Source organism: Amblyomma maculatum, chromosome 11 (assembly GCF_055883805.1).
Source record: "Amblyomma maculatum isolate TAMU_Amacu chromosome 11, ASM5588380v1, whole genome shotgun sequence".
Lineage (NCBI taxonomy): Eukaryota > Metazoa > Arthropoda > Arachnida > Ixodida > Ixodidae > Amblyomma > Amblyomma maculatum.
Window position 1 is genome coordinate 16933649 of NC_139354.1, and position 22691 is coordinate 16956339.

The following is a 22691-nucleotide window of genomic DNA, read 5'->3' on the forward strand; positions in this document are numbered from 1 at the left end:
ACCTGCGCTGCGGCTGCTGCGGAATCCTTCAGCGACAGAGATATTTCATTCAAATAACATGTTTTTGTTTTTTGCCAGAATTCGGGCTTCAGCGCTAGCTTAACTAACAAACTATTAATCCAGCACCACTGATAGAAAATATACTTGTGCCGATTATGAGAAAAATACAAAAAAGGTGAGTTTGGACGGGAAAATGAAGTAAGTGTAGTTTTCATGGTAGAAGTAGTTTTCACATGCACCGTCGTAATAACGCATACAGTGCGCGGTTTCCTAAGTTACGGCGGGCGATGAAATTTTCAGCTCCTAGGGTTTCTTCGTCTTCACCCTAGTTTGGCGATAAAAAAGGTTACGGATCTTCTGCTGTCGTTTCCAAAAAGAGCTCCAGGCAGTGTGAACATGTCCGGCGACGAGGATGACTACATGTCTGCGAACTTCCTCGCTGAAAGGTAGCATCCGTAACATATCTACGTTTTTGCATCGGCACGTAAGAGAATGCTTAGCTGTTTGATAGGTGTGCAGAACTTGTTGACAGGATAACGTCTGTTTAAAAGGTGAATCAGACTATTGCGCAAAACGGCGTGATATATCACTTCATGTCGCATGGATTTCATTCGTACATTAATTTTAACCATCGGTGCGCGTGTGACCTAAGAGGCACAAACTCTCATGTTTTGCATACGTTCTTAATGAGCAAACTTCCAAGTTCAGCAAAAAAATAAAAAGTTTTCGTCGTGCTGGTTGCAGAAGGGCCGTCGAGGTGATAGCTGTCATACCTAGACTGTATCCAGGCGACCGCACTCGGATGAAAGCGAAAAGCGAAAGCGCCCGTGTAGTTTTGTGCGGTGTCAGCATACTTGAACGAACGCTAGGCGGTTGAAACTATTCCGAAAGTGCCAAACCTCTGTACATTAAACTCCGTATACCATCATATCATTTTCTATTCAGCTGATTTACACGAGTTTTGCGTTTTCTTTCACTTTCAAGCGAGGACTTGCGGCCAGGGTTGGTCCACAGCCGTACCACCAAGCGGCGCTTCGAGGCCGAAAAGAAGCATCATGAAGCAAACAAAATGAGTCGCACGAAGTCTACTAAGCAGCTGATGGAAGACACTCGTACTGAAGCCCTTAGCAAGCCACTGGGCGAAGAAAACAAAGGATTCAACCTCCTAAAGATGATGGGATTCAAACCTGGCATGACTCTCGGCAAGGCCGCAAGTGCAGGTTGGGTGTCTCGCACTGAGGCTTTCTAAATTATGCATGCCTGCACAGAATATCTGTTGTTTTCCACTCTTTAATTGAGCATCGTTATGTTAGCCAGTATGATGAACTCTTGTTAATTTGAACTTGCATTATCCAAACCTTTTAGGTCCGACGCTTTGGATTTAGTTAGATGAGTTGTAAAGACTGCTCTTCATTTGAAACTTGGCACAATGCTTCAGATTATTGGTTCTCTTCACTTCTGAAGGAATAAGTGTCAGCTGTAGTGTCCAGTAGAGTTAATTAGCAAATGTAGGTTTTTAGTATATCTTTCGTGATAAGTTCTTTCCAATGGAAATGGGTTTTTATTCAGGAAACATGCTCAGAATATCTTCTGTAGCATCTAAGGAAACCGTATCTGGCACTAAATGAAGATATAGTTGCTTGTCACACTATAGCCTCATTTACTTGTCATAACAACGTGCTTTTGAGATCATGCAAAAAAAAAAAAAAAGCCAAAACCACATAGGAACTATTTAAAGATTTGTTGTTAAATTTACCTGCAACTATATTACCAGGAAATGGATTGTGGTTACAAAATTACTGTGCACTAAAGCATTAAGATGAGATTCTCTTTCTGCAGGAAGCTCTCTCAAGGAGCCCATTCCCATTGTTGTCCGAACAAATCGTGGTGGCCTCGGCCAGGAAGCTGAAGCGCGAGAGAGAATCGAGGCCAGGCTGAAGACCACATCAGAGGCAGAGTGCAACCGTATGGCCGAAAAGTTTAGGAATGACAAACGGAGCAAAGCCCTGTCACGGCAAGCTGAAGCAGACCTGCGGAAAAGCCAACGGGCGTGCTACAACCTTGACGTTGTGAAGGTAATGGTAGTTATTTAACCTTTTGGTCCCACGGCGGCTCCTTACAAATTCACAGTATGTTTAAAAACGCCAGTTTATTCTGAGTCAACAGAACAGCACTGTGCAACTATACAACCTCGGATGCTACTGCAATGCAAAGCATGTGGTCGAGGCTTACAACAGAGCATTGCTTTGCTTACAAAAATAAGGAGGTCGATGCTTTTATACGGCAAGACAAAACACAATGGGGTGCAGATAGGGCAATGCGACACAGCAAAATGGCTATTGTGAGCGGTACAAAATACATCGCTTCCTGCGTGGCCACAACTCGTGCAAAAAAACAAACTCAGGGGGCATCACCCATCTTCATTCTGGTAAGGCTTCGCTTCGCCATCTGTGTACGTGAGGATGCTTCACACCGCTCACCGACAGCATGACCGTGCTGGTTCTTCCAATATATGCCCCTATCTGGACTCGCTGCCGCATCGAATACATGTGTCGTGTCGATATAAACATTGTGCATGCACAGTTCTGCTGCTTCTGCGTGCACCAAGACTGAAGGAAAAGAGTGCGTTAGTTTAAAAGGCTAAGAGGGGTGTAGGAGCCCCACAACTTTTAAGTTGGCAGGGCTGTAGAGGAAGACAAATAGGAAAATATAGCAAGGTTGCCTCAGTGTACATCAGTTTTCACTGTCATATGTTATGCAGTCCTGTAGGAAAAAATAGTAAAGGAACACTTCGAAACAAATAGTTGGAGACATAATTGCATGGTATATTGATAGTCGAAACTTACGAATGTGTAGTTAAGGTCTGCTGTGTAGCTAGCCATGCAAGCATTGGCAGTAACGAAAGAGCTGTTGCAGGTGTCGCTGCAGCCCGCAATGCTAAAATACATTAGGGAATATATTGCATAATTATACCATAAAGTTTGTGCAAAGAAAATTGAGATTGAAATTGCGTGCCTTCTGAAAAAAAGGAAAGAAACAAATGAATGCCTTGCCAAACCAATCATGGAGGAATGGAAATCATGCAGTCATCAAACACTTCTTCGAAGTAGGTAATTTTATGTCACCTTCACATTGGACAACCACAACTGACACACAACTCCGTTCTCAAGAAAGAAGATAAATTGATATGTGAAGGGTGCAAAGATTAGCTTGCCATATAAGCCACATCTTATGTACAAAACTCGAAAAACTGAGGAAAAATTATTTACACAGTTTTACACCAAACAGATCCCATTGTATCCTATGTTGTCCCTAGCAGGGAATGCCTCTGTTGATACGATTTCATGTGCTTTTAATTTCTTCAACGAAGCAATGCTCTTAAACAAGCTATTCTATCCCAAAGGCATTTTAGTTGTTTCCACATAGAAAACACATTATAAATCTTTTCTTTGGCTCATGATAGCTGCATCGCGCGTCTGAGCTAATGAGAGAGTGGTGCATATCACAGTTGTGGCCGTCAGGGCCGTCACTGGCCAATGCAGTACCAGCGTGTGTTGCTCTGGACTTAGTAGATCAAATTAGGACCCCCTCCCCTGGCATCGGTCGCTCCTTGGCTTTCTTCCAGAAAACGTGTACTCGCGATGCTCTCTCAACCTCGGCTCCGAGCCGCTCACCAGGCCCTTCGGTGCTACGCACCTGCTTCACATTTGGTTAACTATGCGAATCGGCTGTAATTTTTTTCTTGTCAGTAAGTGCATCGTTTGCTGCCGAGAAACACAGCCACGAAGAACTGCTTATGGAAACTGGACACTGTTGTCCCCAGTGGCCCTTTTCCGAATTGAGTGGGAGAACTATGGAAGGTAGAGAAAGTGACGAAGTGTCTGATGACCCATGTTTTCTCGTGTAGCTGATTACTAATCGCCAATATCTAAATTCACGGCTGATCAAATAACCTGTCATGGCTGGCAGGCATGAGAGCTATAACAAGGATGTTGGTGTCACAATGTCAGGCTTGCTCTCTTCAATTTTTGCTGGGTTCCTGGCATCAGAGAAGAAAATCAGAGCAGTTTGCATTTCTTTCTGTTGCTCCTCTACGTAACACTGCAATTCATGCAGATGTTTCCAGCAGTGACTAAGAATGGTTTTTCCAATTGCTTGTGTGGAACTGTATTTTTTTGCCGCTGTGGGCCTCCTCATACATTGCAAAAGCAGTCCTCTTGGGAAAGAAAAAGCATTTTCTTTTGATTTCCAGTGGTAAACGTGAAGTTCTTTGCAAAGCCTAAACTAGTGCTGAATCTCGCAGTAAGCATACAACTGAGCATGCCTTTTTTTTTTCTTTCTTTCTTTGCTGCAGGACGTGTCAGAACCTGAGCAGCCATGGTTTTGGCCCCCTACTAAGGCTAAGGTAGATGCGGATGGCGATGTGCGGAATGTGGTGTGCCTAGATGAAGATGTCGCGGATGGTGACGTTGTTTCCTCGGACGATGCACTACGGACGTGGAAAACAAATCCAGATGAGAGTGATGAAGACGAGGAAGAGGAGGAAGAGGACGTGGATGTGAGTAGCCCTGTAGCCATTTACTGGAACAGCTGCATTAAATGGCAGCTGCTAGGGTTTTTTTGTTAATTCCCTACCAATTGTAAAACTTACTTGTAGTGTTGTGGGTGAACTTTGAAAGTTCGTATGCCTTCTATGACTATGCCGTCGGTTGGTGGTACTCATGTCTGTCTGGAGCGAGATCACTGACCTTTATTAAGAATGACTTCAGACATCGCTGCCTTTTTGTCTTGTGGGCAAATTTTACCTTTTGCTGTTTGAAGAACACTTGAGTAAGCTGTACAGTTGGTCCTAGACGCATAGAACCACCTGGAGGCTTCAATGTTAAAAATATGATTCTTTCTTCTTGTGCAGATTTTTGTTCCTCTATATATGATTATTTTTCACACTGAAGGTTTTAGGACTGCTGTAAAGACGAAACTTTTATGTAAGGTTAATGATTTTGTTTTTGCATTGGAATCAAAATGAGAACCGCAACTTGCTAGCTCCAATAGCAAAATTTTCCTAAAGTCTCCCTCATTTTTTATGTGCTCCAAAGGCAAAACATGCTTTGAAACATTTCTTCTGCTATAGAAGCAAGGATGCCTGCTAAAGAATGCGTTTTATTCTGCTAAAAAGCTACCGCAAGAGGCCTGTTTTCAGTTCCACCAATGGTCTTGTTCACATACCCCTGTTGCCGCTTCCTTCTAGCGTGCGGCCCCAGTCATTCAGGTGACGTCCGAGTGGACTCCTATTAGTACTGTCGAGGCCGACTATATCAAATATTCAGCTGTTTTTAAAGCACAGGTTACACACTCGAAAATTACAGTAGAACCCATCGATGATAGGGTCACTGGGACCGGCACAAATCTTTAGTACATTACTGTCTTTACTATATCAGTTGCTGGTGAATGACATAGTCCGGAAGATGCTGACTGCTAATTAAATGACTACATACTCAACGCATCTTGTTGCTTAATGACAAAAACTCTCAAGTACCTTCCATTTCTCTCTTATGGTCTCTTCATGCCATTTTCCTTTTTTTCAGTTATAAGATTTTTTTGTTTACATCTTGTGAGAGTACGGTACTTCTTAAGCACGAGGGCAACGTGGCTGCGAATACAATCGTGTTTGATTTCATGTGAAGACCACAGCTCAGCATGAACATGGCTTCATCTTCCACTGTTTCTGTCTTTTAAAAGGCACTAGGTGAGAAATGTGCACGGCAGTCAAGCGATGCAACACCACACAATTTGCGCTGTTCGTCGAATATGCCATTGGGGCATGTTGGTAACGCCGACCAGACAGCGGTGTATCTGGACATGCTAATGGCCACGACAGTTCACAGTGTAGGTGCCCCAGAAGTCCGTATTATGACCACTGGGAACGAAAAAATGAGATCGACGGTGATGCTGGCGTGCCTAGCAGATGGCCACAAGCTGCCGCCATACATTACTTTTCGGCGCAAGACTATGCCGAAGGAGGTGTTCCTGAAAAATGCAATCGTTCGTTGCCAGGACAAGGGGTGAATGGAGGCATCGCGGTACTCAACTGGATAAAAACCATGTGGCGCCGTCAACCAGGCGCGCTTCTTCACCCAGCATCAATCCTGGTGTTGCACTCATTTCGCGGACACCTGACTCCAGATATGAAGAAGCTGGAGAATACAAAAACTCGCGTCGTTATTCCCGGAGGCATGACTTCTGTGCTGCTACCACTGGACATCTGTCTGAATAAACCATTCAAGGACAGGGTGCGGAAGTTGTACAGTGATTGGATCTGGAAAGATCGGGCTCTGGCGCCCTCCGGCAGAATCAAGCGACCGTGCGCTTCTCAGATTGCTGAGTGGGTGTCTGCCGCGTGGCAGACACCCACTTTCTTTCCGATCTTTCCGGATCCGGATCGTGTGGTACAGCCTGCCTCACGAGATGGCTGTTCGTTCGTTTAAGAAGTGCTGCTTGTCAAATGACCTCGATGGCACAGAGGATGGCATCGTCTGGGAAGTCGACAGTGAAAAAGAGGACTCTATTTCTGAGAACTCAGAATCCGCAAGAGCGGAAGATGAATAAACATGTTGGCCACAATGTCTATTAAAGGGACAGAACACTGGCCAAAATGTGTCCCGAGATTGGTGGAGATGAAAATATTTTGCCTCATATAGTACAGATCGAGCATTACAATATCAAAGAAAAGAGGCTTTACAATTTTAATTTGCCATTGAAAGTCGCATAAAAACAACCGAGGCGCTATCTAGCAGAGAAACCATAGTACTTTCAGTGTAGCCCCCCACAGGACTACATGTCAGCAAAATATAGCTGATTTTCGTAACTGCATATTGTTCTTTTTTCTTCTAGGAGTGCTTGCCATAATTTATTATATTTTGCGCTCTTTCCAGTGCGTCCTTAAATAAAAACCATCTCTGCTTTTGCACCGCGAGAGGTATGCTTTCAGGTTTTGCCACTAGATGGCGCCACAATGTTTGCAATTTCGTGAATGAAGCAATGACAGTGCCCACTAAAACTTCCATCGACGAGGGCGTGCATTATTGTGCCGTAACAGCATTCAGTGTGAAACTGAAAAGGACGTTACTCTACGCAAAAAATGTCTGATTACTGTCTGGCGAGTGAAAGTTGTTTTCGGTACGTCTTTTTTGTCGACCACCAGTTGTCATCGCGGTCACTGCTCATGGTTTCCAGCATCGGACTACATAAAAACGAGCGCATGCATTGATCGAAAAATTCCCGTTAAAAATTTTCTACAGTGTTTCTAACAAAACCGTTATGGAATCGAACAGTTTAGACTTCAATCTTTCCATTGCGGCGAAAAAAAATCTGACCTAAATTCCAGTGTTCTGTACTTTGTTTTGCGTCCGTAAGCTTTGCGTTACATTCATGGTTTTATTTTTTTCCACTGGGCAGCATGTAAAGCCAGTCCTCACATTACATTCGAGTAAATAGGTAATAAAACAAGGGGAGCTCTGTTCAAAGAATAGAGAACACATTGCAGTTATGGAAACCAGTGACAATTCCCCGAGATGTGGTCACACAGGGCACTACAGTGATAATGACAGCGCTTCATTGCAAGAGGCCACTTCACTCGTTTCGAATTCGATTTTCAGTGCCAAACTAAGATTATATATATATCCTTGTTTCTATGACATTGTAGTGTTCAATCTATTTATGCGAGGCAAGATGTTTTCATTTCCACCATAGCTCCATTACGTATTGTGGTCACTGTTCTGTCCCTTTAAAGGACTATAGACACCTCATTTTTTGGATTCGTGTTTTATCATTTTTAATGACGCCTAGGACATTGCTGTGCACAGACCACCACGTCACATTCGCCTACGACTGCTGAATAATTTATAATCGAATTTCGTTTCTCACCAGTTTCGGTTTTAACAGCCAAGCGGTGGCTGTGACGTCACAGTCAAGTCTAGGTCACGCGAGGGATGAAAATACAGCGATGTAATCATTGCTGTGTCATTTGAATTCACTACAATGATAAAGCCAGCCTGCCTCAAGAACAGGAATCATTACAAGTGAAGAGAGCGATTATATTGCTGTTTTTTTATTCCATGCATCAAGACATGATTGTGACGTCACAGCAATCTCTTGGATATTGAAACCGAAACTGGTGAGAAAAGAAAATTCAGTTATAAATTATTTTGTTGTCGTGAACGAAAACTGCGTGTGGATAGATATACAGTCTATCAATATGACTTACGCATCATTAACAAGAAGAAAAATGACACCAACATTTGGTGTCTATAATCCTTTAAGGTCTGGCAACCTGCGGTTCTTCAGCATGCACAGACGCCGCACAGCACACGGGCACCAATGACGCCACCGTGAAAAGCGCACCACGCATGCAGCACAAACCAGAGGCCCGTTATTGGCACTTTGTTGACAATACATTGGTAATATGTTGAGCCTTGCATGGCCGCCACACTCTCAACATTGGGCCGTTGGCTTTTGCTGCTTGGAGGCCACGCGTGCGGATTTCATTCCATTGGACTCAAGAATCGTACTTGTTTATGCGGATTCTTTTTTGTGACGAAGCATGAGAGCTGTGTCCATCCTCTGCACAAAATTATAGGTACTGAAACTGACACAAGTCGGCAGATTTCACGAATAAGTTTTTGACCAAATGCACATTTTTGTGCAGAAGCAATAGAGCGTAAGCGTTTGAATGCGACCGGTCAAATCTTGGAGCTGGACTTCAGCTTTAACACTTGCATGAAGCTTTGTTTGACCTTTATACACTGAAAGTCAAGCTCTTGGTTGTTGAAATGTTAGCAATAAGTGCTATTAGTGTGGAGTTTGGAACTCATTAAATTGTTCTACACAGGCAACATTGGTTACTAGGAAGCGTATAGTATAATACTGAAGGACGTAATATCTTCTTGAAGTGGCTTTTCAGCCATGCCTGGGGTATTTTTTACCAATCTTACCTCTTTTGTTGCAGCCATTTGAGAGGCTAAGGATCCTGACAGAGCATCTCCGTCAGCACCACCACTATTGCATATGGTGTGCAATACGCTTTGACGGTACGTGCTTCACTTCTTTTGCTTGGATCAGCGAAAGCGTTCCAGGATATTCCCCACTGCAGTCGTCTAGGTGTAGCCAGGACTAATAGTCAGCTGTGGTAGCAACTTCCCAAACATTAGTGAACCTGTACACGGTGTTGTGATCTGGTTGTGCTTAATTAGCTTTTCGTGCAGAAAGCTTGTACTATCATGCAACAATTTTCAACAATGGTCGGACGCAATTTGAGAATGAAAAGCGGTTGCCTCTCAGAGGAGCCCTTCAGTCGATAGCGTCATTCAATTGCTGTAATGTCACGGTCAAACCGCTTTGCGTCTACTAGCTTGTACCTGCTACACACGTACACAAATGATCGCGTGATAGCTTTGGCTTGTATAGACGCATTTTTGCAGTGTTAAAAGCATGGAGGTTCAAAGCCGACAGTTTCTTTTTTCGTCCAGTTTAGAAGCCCGTATTACCCAGGTGTCTATGATGAAGGTTTGGATACAGTCTGGCCGGATAATATTTAGCAATCAACTGCTCATTCACAGATTGCAGGTATGGGTCGATGCGGGGAGCACACAATCCATGGAGATGTGGTATGAAGTAGCAGTCACCTGGCATGGTGGCTTCTCTGTGGAGTCTAGATGCAGAAGGGCGAAGCATCCAATTACGGCAGCAGTGTATTAATGCATGAGCAAAGACTCAACTCGATGAGGAGAAATGCAGGAGTTCCTTTGGAGAATTATTAACCGAGAAGCATACTCCTCTAATTCAGCCATTGTGGCCAATGGACTGGTCGAGTCGCGAATTCTACCTGCCAGGGACAATGTAAATGTGCGCTGTATTTCGTAAGCACTAGAAAGGGGGCTGTTGAGACCTTGTTCCAAGGAATGTAGCTAAGATTTTCTCGACTTGAAAATGTCATTGAATGCCTTTGTAACTCATTCAAGAGCAGCATTTGTCAAAATTAAGCGGTGCGAATCGTACCTTTTCTCGGATAATACGGTTCTTCCCTCTGCATTTTGAAAGTATGTATCAACAAGGGGTTACTGTATTTAGACTTAGACTAAAGTAGTTAGCCAGCTAGAGTAGTTTTTAAGCAAACGGCAGCTGTTTAAAACTTGTAGCCTTTATTTGTTAGTGCTTTTTGTGGCGCACTACAGACGAAACAGTGATTAATGTGTGTTAATTCATATGTGAGGAGCAATTCATATGCAAAACATGGTTGATGACCAAGAAAGGCAAAGTAGAACAGTTGGTCTGAAAACTAATGTTTAAGAGTTTCAGATTGGACCAGCAGTTTATTGAGAGACGACAAATCTACTTAAGGCAGGCAGTGATGGCAGCTCCGAATCACAACAGAGAAATAACTAGAGGGCTAAGAAAGTGATGGAATGCATTTGACTGTTTACTAATACCCTTTGGAAGAAAAGTCTATAATTAGCTGTTCATCCATTGTAGCCAGAGTTGCTTTATGACATTAAACCTGGTTCACCAGTAGCAGTATCTTACTAGTATGCACCTAGTGCTAACGAAGAAGGTTAACTCAGACTGAGGTGTGCCAAAAGGATAATGATCGATGTAACGTCAAGAGGCAAAAAAAAAAGAGTGGGTCAGGAAACAAACGTGAGTTAGTGATCTTTTTAGCTGAAATCGAGAATGCATGTAATGCAGAGACAAGATCACTGATGGTCAATAATGGAGTGGACTGGATTCCGAAAAAGGTAGCTACAGCTGGGGGCAGCAAGTAACGCAACAAATGAAATTAGCAGGTCTGTGGTGATAAGATGGTTGTAGATGACATAGGACTGAGTTAATTGTAGAGATATCGGAGAGGTCTTTGCCCTGCAGCGAGTATAGTCATATGGCTCATAATGAATTTCCTCCTTCCACAGATGATGAAGATATGGCAACAAATTGCCCTGGACCAACAAGAGAAGACCACGATGATGAATAGGCATATGAAGAAGACGTGGCAAAACCATTGTACACTGTATATAGCACTAAAAAAAACAAACTTACAAGCGAATTAGTATGCTTTGCAATGATTTCATTGAGTGGTGTGTAAACAAATGATAAGGAACACAACTGCGAGAGAAAACATTTTACTAGTTTCGTACAAATTTACAGGTCGCAGCAAATTTGGCTGCGCTATGCTTCGTCCAGCTTCCTTTCTTCAACGTCGGGCTTCTGATCTGTCCCTTGCATTACTACGCCTATTTGCATGTGCTTTTGTAGCTTCCGGAACTCAAAGTTTATTTTTGAATACTGGTATCGGCAGTAAAACCTGTGTAGAGAGAAAAGTTTGGCCTCTTGTTAGAGCTGATTTCCATGCATTACCGTGCTACCCATCCTGCTCTCAACTTGAGCGTTTCGGTTTAGAATGGAAACAAACAAACAAACAAAAAATACTCTTCCTTCACCTTGAAGTCAGTGTGTTAGGCAAAGTGCACCTTGGTTTCATAATCATCAACAATAGCGTGTTATTTTGAATTCCTGTACCCAACCATCACTCACCCACCCACTACCCTTCACAAATGTGATTGACTGGTTATATGAGTAGTTATCGCCGCATGTTATAGTGTTCCAAGTTTCTGTTAACTGCTCTAGGTGGCGCTGCTGTTTTTAAATGTGGATTCACGTGACTGACCATTTTCCCGGTGACCGAGCGTCACACGACATCGCCCCCCTTCTGCTCAATGCTGTGCGGTTTGCATCTACCCCGTGTAAGGAGAAAAATTACACAGGTTTAATCTACTTAATTACTCCCTCGTCTTTGCTCCTGCAGGCATGAGATCGGATTAGGCATGCAGATAATCTTTCACCATGCTGCATTTGCAAATAACATGGGTGAGGTATGAACGTCCCGGAGCAGAAGAGCGATGTCATGTGGCGCCCTCTCCAGAGGTCTGTGGTCCATTGTGTGAACCCCTCTAAAGGGGTGCAAATACCAAAGTTCGGTTGTGTGTTTTTACTTTCTAGTGATACGCGAGAGATTGGTAAACATCACTCGCTACACTGATGAGGCAACTGGGCCTTCCCAACCTGCACATTTATGGCTTTTACCACTTGGCTCGTTTCCTTAAGAGGTGAAATGAAGTTTGCTTTGAATCCATTTGTTACATAGATATCTATGACTGAATTTGTTTTTTCATGTTGGTTTGGTTTCAGTTTTATCAACCAAACGACGGCCATGACGTTGACCTCGGATGGTGTCAAGCATAAGAATACAGTATTATAGCGGCTTGCTCAATTTTTCTCATTCCGGCTCTTGGAGCAGGGTGGTGTAATAAATAGTTGGAGAGGAAACACTGGCAGAAGTGCTGTGTCAATTGTGAACAGACGATAGTGCTCCAGTTTCTCTGTCTGTTGGGGGAATAAAGCTGCGGCATACTCAAATTTTTCTCAGAAAAAATCACTGAAAAAGGAAAATATTACTGCGAGGCTTTAGATTGAAGGATATCACTTCAGCCTGCTCTGTAGATTATTTTTTTTCAATATGTCACAGTTCTCACTCTACATAAAAGTTAGTGTTCATCAAAATACTAGTTTGTCATTTTACCATATGGTGTTTTTGAAAGCACTATAATGAGATATTGCACAGGAGTTATGCTGTGATCATGACAAAGTGAACTTGCCGGCTCTGAAAGCCAAAAGTTTGCTACAACTCTCTATCTTTATGTGGTGCAAGAGCTGAAATGTTTTAAAGAAAATTTTTTACTGCCACATAAACTGGAATGCCAGTTTCGAAACTGCATTTTTCCTGCTACAAATTGTAATTTTTTTGCTACAAAAGCTTCAACAAGGAGCTTGTTCTCAGTTACACAACTAAGAAGATGGTGGAGCAGCTTCACTATCACAGTATTATTATGCCTCATGTGATCTGAAGTACATGTTGATGTCGTGCCACTGTTTGCCAGTTATAAGTAAAAGAAACTGCATGAGAGAAGAAATTCAGCTGCAAATTATTTGCTGGATGGATGTAAATTAGACTTGGTTATCCATGCATATGAATGCCTTGAACACTGTTCGAACAAAGAAAAAAAAGTTGTGTCTGTACACTTTTAACATGCTTCTCCAACTATGCCAAGGTAAAGGTAGGTGCAAAGTAATCTAGCACACTTACCAATAGCTCCATGTGATGGCTACGAAAGAGACCATGGCCATGTCTGAAGCTCGCCGAGGTCTACCTGAGAGAAAAGGAAGAATAGGCAAAATGTGTCAACTCCAGAACAGTGCTTCTCGACAGTCCCTATGACTCCTACACATTAAGGAATAGCAAGTTTGTGCAAATGGACTGCTGCACAAACAATCTATACAACAGCTTGCCTCTATAGCATTCGGTGAGTAGAGTGCTGTAACTGGTTACTGATAAGAAGTTGAGTTTGTTGTTACGTTTCTTCAAGCAGGACAACTTTACTGCGACAGAATACGCTAGAAATGTTTAAAGTGTTGGGCACCTCAATCAAGAAACACCAAGTTTCATTAGGCTGGCTTTTTTAGATTACATATGTACTAGTAGACGTTTAAGCTGGTTCAAGTGCTCCATAGCAGATTCTGTTATTGTACAGTCAATTCTTAATTCTGTCAATTCTGAAGCTAGGTTAGACCTGAAAAATCGGTGAAATGTCTCAGCTGCAGTGACCGCTTTTCAATGCAAGGGAAAAGATAGGCCCGTGTACAGTTAAAAGCCAGTGCACGTTAAAAAACTCCAGGCGATCGAACTAAGGCGTCCTTCATAGCCCGAGTGGCTTTGCGATGTTAAAACGCCATAAACAAAACAAAACCATTCTTGCGCTATTTCCACAACACACAAGTTAAAACACATACTAGCCAGTTACCCAACTGTTCAAGCCACGGCTATAAACAATACGCTAACTTGCCATCATGCTAGAACTGCATAACCTACTGAAATCAATGGCGTTTCAACTTGAATTCCACAAATTTTGTAGAAGGTATTTCAGAGTTGCTCACCTCGAGAACAGTTTTGACAGCTCCTATTAAATTGCATTGCTTGTTACCTTTATTATGTTCACAGAAATCCAGCTTTCTACCTTTACATGCCGTAACTGGCACTGCTGGGTGAAGTGCTTACGTCGCAACTGGATCCACAGACACACCTGTGATTAGAACCAGTACTGGTACGTCCATACATTTAGAGAGAAGAAATGAAAATGGAATAAACACTCCTTTTATACAGCAGAAAAATGTCTCAAATATCGTATAACCTTAACTACAGCATTTCTTTTTTATTTTGTACACAGTCTATTGCATCATTCACTTTCAATTATTTCGTTGTTTAGAACTAAGAGATGGAATTCGCAGGCTCGGCTACAACTTACTGGTCAACATAAACGTGCCCAGACCGACGCCGAGGCCACCAAGTATACCAGCCATAAACACCTGTCTGAAGCACGGGATTTCGTCTATGTAGCGGCCCATCAGCTTGACCTGGGTGTGGTGAAAGATGGGACCAAAAATCAGGATTGTCGACAATCAGTCAGTCATTCGATGCATTAATCAACTGATTAGCACATCTTGGTAGTATTTCTTATTTACTTGGCTACCAGCACCTGGACGGCCTGCATCCCAACACTGCAAACTATAAGGCAAGGAAACGGTGTGAAAAACGGGACAGGAAGACAAGAAGCGACAAACACAGCGCCGTTTAATTGCTTAATTATGAACCAACTGGACCAAAAATAATCGATTTTGTAAACTATTACCAATTGTCTTCAGCAGCAAAGTTGCTCTTACCCGTTTGCGAGGCGCATCATCACTGTCGTTTGTATTTTCAGCCATCAGTGTGCGCTTGTTTTGCCCACTGCCGCTACTAGTAGCGACACAGTGAGAGGCCTATGTCAATAATAGAGTGCTTGGACTTCAATTAGTTTTATACGCTACATTAGATACACGCACTAAGCGAATGACCCAACTATAAGCGCACGCAATTGGCCCAATCGACTTCAGCTTGGCGAGGCTTGGCCGGTTGCGGTAGCTGTCTTGTAATAAACGCTACTTAGTGGATAGCTTAGTACCAATTATTACTGAAATTATAATACTTACTTAGACCGCTGACAAATTAAGTCTACTAAACGATTGTGCACCGATTTTATGTTGAGAGTGCAGCAATAATTTTGTGTTTAATCCTCAATGGCAATAATCGAATAAAGGCGCTAAATTCAAAATTTGGCTTCGGAATTATTTCGACCACCTAGGGATCTTTGAATGTGTCCGTAGTCAGATTCGAACCCAGGTACAGAGACTCGGCTACAGATCGGAATACCCGGGTTTGGACCCGACCCGAAGGCCTCCATGTGCTGTCGGTTTCGAACCAGGGTATTCTGGAAACTCGATTACTTGCCGGAATACCCGGGTTATAACCCAACTGCGGCGAAAGCGTTTCGACAAAGGCGAGGCAAAAAAGTCCGTGTGCTGTCGGTTTGGAACTATCTCAGAATTTGGATACTGACCGCAATACAATTTCTGGGGTACCCGAGTGCGCCTTTCCCTAGCTTCTCATCTTCCGGATCACCCGTATGCCTCTCCAATCCTTATATACACAGAACTGCTTGAACACTACAGGCTCTCGCCGTACCACTACAATCCCCTTCTCTCACCCTGTCTACCCAAAAGGCAGCAACTTACCGCCTCCTACAATCTGATGCCTTTCTTTCACCATTTCTCCTCAAGCTCTGGCACACCTCCCTTATTACCCTGATTGCTCATTGCTGGCAGCGGACAACTCTCTACCACATGGTATGGGCGTGCCAGGTTATCCTTCTCTTTATCCACTCTCTCGTCTCTGCATAGAAGGTTGGAAGGCCACCCGACCTCGGCGGCTGCGTTTCGATAGACGGCCTTCGGGTGAGCGAGATGGTCTCCCCTGATGGGGCTGGTACAGGTGGGTCACCGCCGCTTGAGGCGGGGGCCAGCCTGGCACCGAATTTTTATCTGTTCTAGGCCGTCATTGCACACGCCACCGCTGGTGGTGGACGACGGCTGTTGTTGCGGCGCGCGTCTTTCTTTCCCTCTTCCTTTTCTTTCTTATCTATATTCTCTTCTATCTGCACGAGGCAGCGGAGGTGGCTCAGCTACAGAGCCAGTAGCAGGCCCGTGCATTTTCTGTTCTTTCTTCCTACAGCCACAACAACAATTTCGATGGAGGCGAAACGAAGAGGCGTCGTGTGCTGTGCGATGTCAGCGGACGTTAAAGATCCTCAGGTGGTCGAAATTACGCCGTAGCCCTCCACTACGGCTCCTCTTTCTCTCTTTCCACTTTCACTCCCATCTTCCTCCCTTCCCTTACGGCGCGGTTGCGGTGTCCACAGAAAAACAAGTGAGACAGTTACCGCGCCTTTCCCTTCCTATAAATAAATCAGTTTAAATCAGGTTGGAAGGCCACCCTGCAGGATCCCTGCCAGTGCTTCAGCAATTGCTGGTCCGCCGCGCAGTTACTGCAGCCTCGGCCAACGGGATCCTGGACTGGTCCCCCCCCCCCCCCCCCCCCCCGCTAACAGCATAAAATAAAGACGTTTTGTCCTTCTCCTCCTCCTCCTGCGCCTCGCCTCCGTCGAACCGCAATACACGGGAGGCGTCCATGTGCTGTGCGATGTCAGTGCATGTTGTTGTGACTGTAGAAAGAAAGAAAAGAAAATGCACGGGCCTGCTACTGGCTCTGTAGCTGAGCCTCTGTAGCTGTTTCCTTTCCTCTACCCCTCAAATCACTTTTTAATGCAAGTATACTTCAAAAATTTTCTTTGCTACCCAATTCTTGGCCGATCCCCCTCTGTGGGTATGTGCCATAAGTTATTTGGACAACAACAACAACAGCTGAGCCACCTCCGCTGCCTCGTTCGGACAGAAGAGAAAATAGAGGAGAAAGAAAAGAAGATGGAGAGAAAGACACGCGCCGCAGCAGCCGTCGTCCACCACCGAAGCTGTGGCTGGTGCAATGACGGCCTACAACAGATGAAAATTCGGTTGCAGGTTAGCCCCCGCCGCAAGCGGCGGTGACCTACCTGTCCCAGCCCCATCAGGACCAGGAGCATGTTAAAGATGTCCAGGCCGTCGAAATAACTCCTCTGCCCTTCACTACGGCACCTATTCCTCTCTTTCCGATTTCATTACCACTTCCTACCTTCCCTTAAGGCGTGGAGTCCACAGGGAAACAGTGACATTTCCTATTTCCTATAAATCAATTTCAAATTTTTAATACATGCGTGTTCCGGCAGCGTTTCGATGAAGGCGAGCGGCTTAACCATCAAAGTATCTTCTACACTTCCGGGATGTGCACTCTGTTTTCCTCCAAAACATGGATTGGGAGTATAATCAGGGGAGGCGTGAAACGAGGGCAAAATTTATACAAAGTAACTATGGCAGTAAGACAGGCACATATTACGTGGATGTAGCGGATCCTACCGAGGACGGCATCTGTACCATTGCTGTTGTGCACGAAGGAAGACAGGTGAACGGGCTCTCGGTAAAAACTAACGACGCGCTAATGTTGGAGGAAGGGGCGATTGCGCTGGCCGCCACCCACTCCGACACAGCGTACATAATTTCAGACCCGCAACAGGCCTGCCGAAATTACGTGCGGGGTAGGATAGCGCCACCCGCCTGCAGAATATTATTGGCACATGCGAGCAATTCAGATTCGGTTACTTAGTAATAATAATAATAATAATAATAATAATAATAATAATAATAATAATAATAATAATAATAATAATAATAATAATAATAATAATAATAATAATAATAATAATAATAATAATAATAATAATAATAATAATAATTGGTTCACAGGAAGGGAAAGGCGCAGTATCTGTCACAGTTGCTATGTGGACACCTGAACCGAGCCGTAAGGGAAGGGATGAAGGTGGGAGTGAAAGTGGAAAGAGAAAAAGGGGAGCCGTAGTGGAGGACTGAGGAGTAATTTCGACCACGTGGGGATCTTTAGCGTGAACTGACATCGCACAGCACACAGACGACACTTCGTTTCGCCTCCATCGAAACGCAGCCGCCGTGGTCGGGTTCGTAAAAAATAAGAAACTAATTATATGGGTGTCCGTTTACCGGGCGTATCACCAAGGGTGGAGGGGAACGAGACTGCTCACTCGGCTGCCCGAGCGTTCTCCCCTTAGGGTTCCGTTACGCTCAATCCTCCGGATCTATCGCAGCAACCATACCAGTACCGCTCATAACGCAAGGGGAGATTACAAATCATTTACGCGTCTGCAGGTGGGAACTCCCAGGACCCGCCAAGGGTCTCGATAGATCTGAGGAGTGCCACCTTAGACGGCTCCGAACCGGGTGTTTTCTAAATTCCGCCATACTAAAACACGTGGACCCGACATTCACGGGTAGGCGCAAATCGTGTGGGCAGTACCTATACCACATGGTGTGGGCCTACCAGCAAAGCACAAATATAGAATTTATAAGAAAGCCAACTAGGGAGGGCCAGGAGGCGGCCCTGTCCAGCTCGGACCTGGAAGCCCAGCGGGTCCTGGTCCAGAGAGCTCGGGCAGCGACGGCGGCCAATGGGGTTCCGGAATAGGGTCTGTCACCAGGCGTCATAACCATGGTGGTCAAACCATCCCCACTTCCCTTTCCCAAATCATTTCAGTGTCACAATAAATGTTTTCTCCTTCTTGCAGTGCTACATATAATTATAATTGGTTTACGGGGAAGGAAGGGCGCAGTATCTATCACATGCACTTTCTCCGGCGTGTGTTTGGACGGTACACCATCGCTCCTGTCGCGTGGCGTTCCCTGGTTCGCGTTCAAGTGTGGCATTGCAGATGGCAGGAACGCATCCCGCGGGAGGTGGTGAAGGGTGGAAGTTCCTGGCCCTAAGGGGCTGGGACGGTAGGTCAACGCCGCTTGTGGCGGGGGCTAGCCAGCCACCGAATTTTATCTGTTGTAGGCCGTCATTGCACCCGTCACTGCTTCAGTGGTGGACGACGGCTGTTGTTGCGGCGCGCGTCTTTCTCTCCCTCTTCTTTTTCCTTTATTCTCTATTTTCTCTTCTGTCCGCACGAGGCAGCGGGTGGCTCAGCTGCAGAGCCAGTAGCAGGCCCGTGCATTTTCTTTTCCTTCTTCCTACAGCCACAACAACAACAACGCATCTCGCCTCGGCCAATCAGAACGCCGCAAAAGCGGAGCACACTTTGTCCACGACAGCATGAGCCATTAAAGGCTTTCGCCTTAATAAACGCCCACAAGTAATTCTTTTCATTCATAGAGTGACGCATTGCCTGAAAAAGGTGTATAATGTACCAGTTGTGTTTTCTGCGCCAAAGAAGCTGGGTGGTTTGTATGCAATAGATAGCACAATGTGATAAGAGGCATGTCAAGCTTTTTATAGGCTGTGTGGTGGGAATCGTTTATGAGTTGCCACTGACGTGTGGAAAAGCATATACAGACCAGACTGGGAGATGTATTAATGATAGAACAAGAGAGCGTGAGAAATCTCTAGAAAATGGGAAGGGGTAAAATTTACCCCTTCATTGTCAAAAGTGCAAGTGTCAGCCATTGCTGAGTAAGCTCAGGATTTTAGGTAAGAGTAGGCACAAGATTGCCCGCGAAATTTGAGAGGCGTTTTGGATACAAAACAAAGATAGCTCATGTGTTAGTGAAGCCTCACTGTCTTTACGCAGAAAAAGAACTTCCTTTCTTGAGGAATGCTCCTGAGTTGTTGCGAGGGGTTTGTGTTCATTAGAGGGTCCATGGCATCTCGGAAGTAGTGTGTTCGAGCTAGCTCATGGGGCGCCTTGTTGCCAGGTGCGGCAGCGTGCGCGAGTGTCCAGATTATCTGAATTTATCATCTGTTGAGCGGTTCTTGGCTAAGGATCTTTGTCGCCTCCTTCGAGATCCTGCCTTTTCCACAGTTGTGAATGGCAGATTACTGTCGCTTATGATGAATTTTGCTTTTGTTCATGCGGAAGCTAAAGCGATCGCCACTTCCTCAGCAGCCTCTACATTGCTTCCCCGGAGAGCCGCAGCAGAGACTGACACTCTTCGGCTGTTTCGTGTCAATACTGACACGAGCTAAGTTATCAAACATGCTTATTAGAGCAAGCCTCGTGTCCTCGACAGCTAATTCGACTCAAAAGTGAACGCAGCAATGGCCCTTGAACGTAAACATATTATACTCCCTTTTGCACTAGAACAGACTGATACAGGTTGGGCAAATGACCGAGGAGGGGATTCCCGGTGAGAGACGCGTCGACTAGACGCACAACAATGCCATGCTTCTCGCGAGTCGCATGGACTCACCGCTCCGAGGGGTGTGTATGCGCTTGGAGGCCTAGACCAACAAAAAGAAAGAAATGGTTCGAGAGGCTCCTCATCCCGCCGCGTCATCAAGAAATCGAGGTCATGCACGTGATCGCATGCACCCCGTGTATCGCAAGAGCACGCCGGAGATAAAGGGCAACCCTGCCCCGCCAGAAACAGAAAGAAAACTACAGAACTAAAGGGAGTAGAATCGTGCCCAGACACAAAGCACGGTTTCGGGCGTAGTGCAGTATCGTCCCAAGGCTTGTAGCCTGGGTTGTGTTGGTGTTTTGTGTATTTTCTGCGCGTGTGTTTGTGTGCGTGCGTGTGTGTTTAATCGTGTAGTGTGCACATGCGTGCGAACGTATGTATGCGATCGTGAGGAGGCGACGATACCATTACAACCACGCCAGTGCCAAACGCACCGAATCGAATGCAACGCCTGCACTTGAATTGCACTCGAGCGTGCCTGAGCGGCATGTGTGACGATTGAAGAAAGAAAGAAAGAAAGAAAGAAAGAAGGAAGGAAAGAAAGAAAGAAAGAAAGAAAGAAAGAAAGAAAGAAAGAAAGAAAGAAAGAAAGAAAGAAAGAAAGAAAGAAAGAAAGAAAGAAAGATGGAAGTGTCCAAGATGCTGACCAGTGGGCCTTGCCTCCTCCGCGCCCCATTTCTTTTGTGAAGAGCGCGCTTATTTTGTTTGTTGTGTGGCTTTTGTTCTTCAGTCCGAGTCGTGAGTAAACTTGGCACAGCCATGCAAGAGCAGAGAGCCGCATGGAAGCTATTTTCGTGTCTAGTGCGTAATACCATGTGCTCATCCAGTTTTGTTGCAATGATGGTACTCTTGGGCGAATATGTGAGGTTTGCGCCGTGACGGTAGATATCGAATCGCTCAGATTTTCACCTCGTTTAGCTGGAGAAGACGATCAAGGACGGATGCATAGGAGATGGAGGTTAGAAGCACACCCCCTTTTAAGACCCCCTGTAAGTTCATCCATGCTCCACATTTCTTTGCATTGTACTACATGGCTGCTGCACAGTGCACACAGTTGCAAATACCGAGGTGCCAGGGCGGTTAGGAAAAGTGTAATTACATGATAGCGTATTAATGTGGAGATTAGCTTCATTTGGGGCATATGTTTGCTTTAGAATAAGTCATACTATAGATGGAATTGAACGGCGGCGCAATACGGAAACGGACACAGACAAGAAAGGACGCATGTGGTGTCCCTTTCTTGTCTGTATCCGTTTCCGTGTTGTGTCGCCGTTCAATTCCATCATGCACCAACTCACCCCCCAGGCCGTAATTCCGTCATACTATATAATTATTGCTTTTAAAGCGATCGAGTTAAAGGTACCGTTACTAGAAAACTGCGACATCGGCATTGATGTTCTTGCGAGCGAAAAAACGCTGCAATGGCGCTGGCCTGACACTGATTTTTCGATTGTTCGTGGGACTCAACAAGACCACATCGTATTAGTTGGGAAGAGCTGCAAATTCGGGTCGCTCATTTGACGTGGGAAAGTGGAATGAGAATCAACCTTCCAGTACTCTTGGATTACCAGACCGGCACGCTACTCATAGGCTACGCAAGCACGTTCATGGTTTGGTTAAAGCGGGACTTTAAATGTCGGGTTTTAAGCTCCGCCTAAGGCGGAGCTTAAAAGCCCCCCCCCCCCCCCCCCCCCCTCATAAAATTTGTGGTAGCGCCTTTGTCTGTTCGATTTATGTGTTACGTTCCTAAAATTACATTATGCAGCAGTGGGCACAAAGGGCGCCGTTATCTTGTGGTTACGAAACGGAAGAGGTGATGGCACCAAAAGTAGTCCCATTTTCGCAGGAGATGGTCTACACACTAACATACCTCAGACTTAGCGCAGCAGAAACACAACTTGTCAACCGCCTGATCAGAGGGGCGTTCAAATCCGCACTCCCAAGGTCACATGAAAACATGTTTCTACTTCGGAATAAAGAAATGTTAATGTTGAAATTACAATTTATTCACTGTGCCCATTGGAAGACGTCTCACTTTTCCTAGAGATCAGCCATGCGAAAGGGTGACAAGAATGCGTTTGCTGAGAATGGCAGGATTAGCTTGCAAAAGTGCACATCTGCATAAACTTCATTATCTGTGGGACACTGGGCTTCTTTCCAAGACAAAAATAAGGCGATAAGCAACGCTAAATCAATGAATACAATCCCACTTCTTGCACATTCGAGAGAGTAGTGACATATGCTTTAAGTACAGCAGTGTGCATTATCTTTGTATGCTTCAAATGCTTGCAGTTGGTACCAGTGGAATTACGTATTTCTTACACACAAGCACCGCTACAAGAGAACTGAAAACA

General features: G+C 44.8%; 2 protein-coding genes across 4 annotated transcripts; one reads left to right on the plus strand and one right to left on the minus strand.

Moving 5' to 3' along the window:
* Positions 1-44: 44 nt before the first annotated feature.
* On the plus strand, positions 45-11090 carry LOC146172941 (G patch domain-containing protein 11). 2 transcript variants are annotated; one of them, XM_084584027.1, is made up of 6 exons: positions 45-175; positions 985-1220; positions 1840-2075; positions 4355-4558; positions 9005-9086; positions 10962-11090. In XM_084584027.1, the coding sequence occupies exons 1-6, from the start codon at positions 156-158 to the stop codon at positions 11021-11023; spliced, it is 840 nt and encodes a 279-aa protein (XP_084440153.1). In that variant the 5' UTR covers positions 45-155; the 3' UTR covers positions 11024-11090. The 2 variants fall into 2 exon arrangements, with proteins under 2 accessions (XP_084440153.1, XP_084440152.1); XM_084584026.1 differs by lacking the exon at positions 45-175 and adding an exon at positions 231-446.
* Positions 11091-11155: 65 nt separating this feature from the next.
* l(3)87Df (cytochrome c oxidase assembly factor COX20 lethal (3) 87Df) lies at positions 11156-15025 on the minus strand. 2 transcript variants are annotated; one of them, XM_084584029.1, is made up of 5 exons: positions 14824-15025; positions 14626-14668; positions 14409-14517; positions 13193-13256; positions 11156-11353 (listed from the first exon to the last, which is right to left on the minus strand). In XM_084584029.1, the coding sequence occupies exons 1-5, from the start codon at positions 14841-14843 to the stop codon at positions 11218-11220; spliced, it is 372 nt and encodes a 123-aa protein (XP_084440155.1). In that variant the 5' UTR covers positions 14844-15025; the 3' UTR covers positions 11156-11217. The 2 variants fall into 2 exon arrangements, with proteins under 2 accessions (XP_084440155.1, XP_084440156.1); XM_084584030.1 differs by lacking the exon at positions 14626-14668.
* Between the last annotated feature and the right edge of the window lie 7666 nt (positions 15026-22691).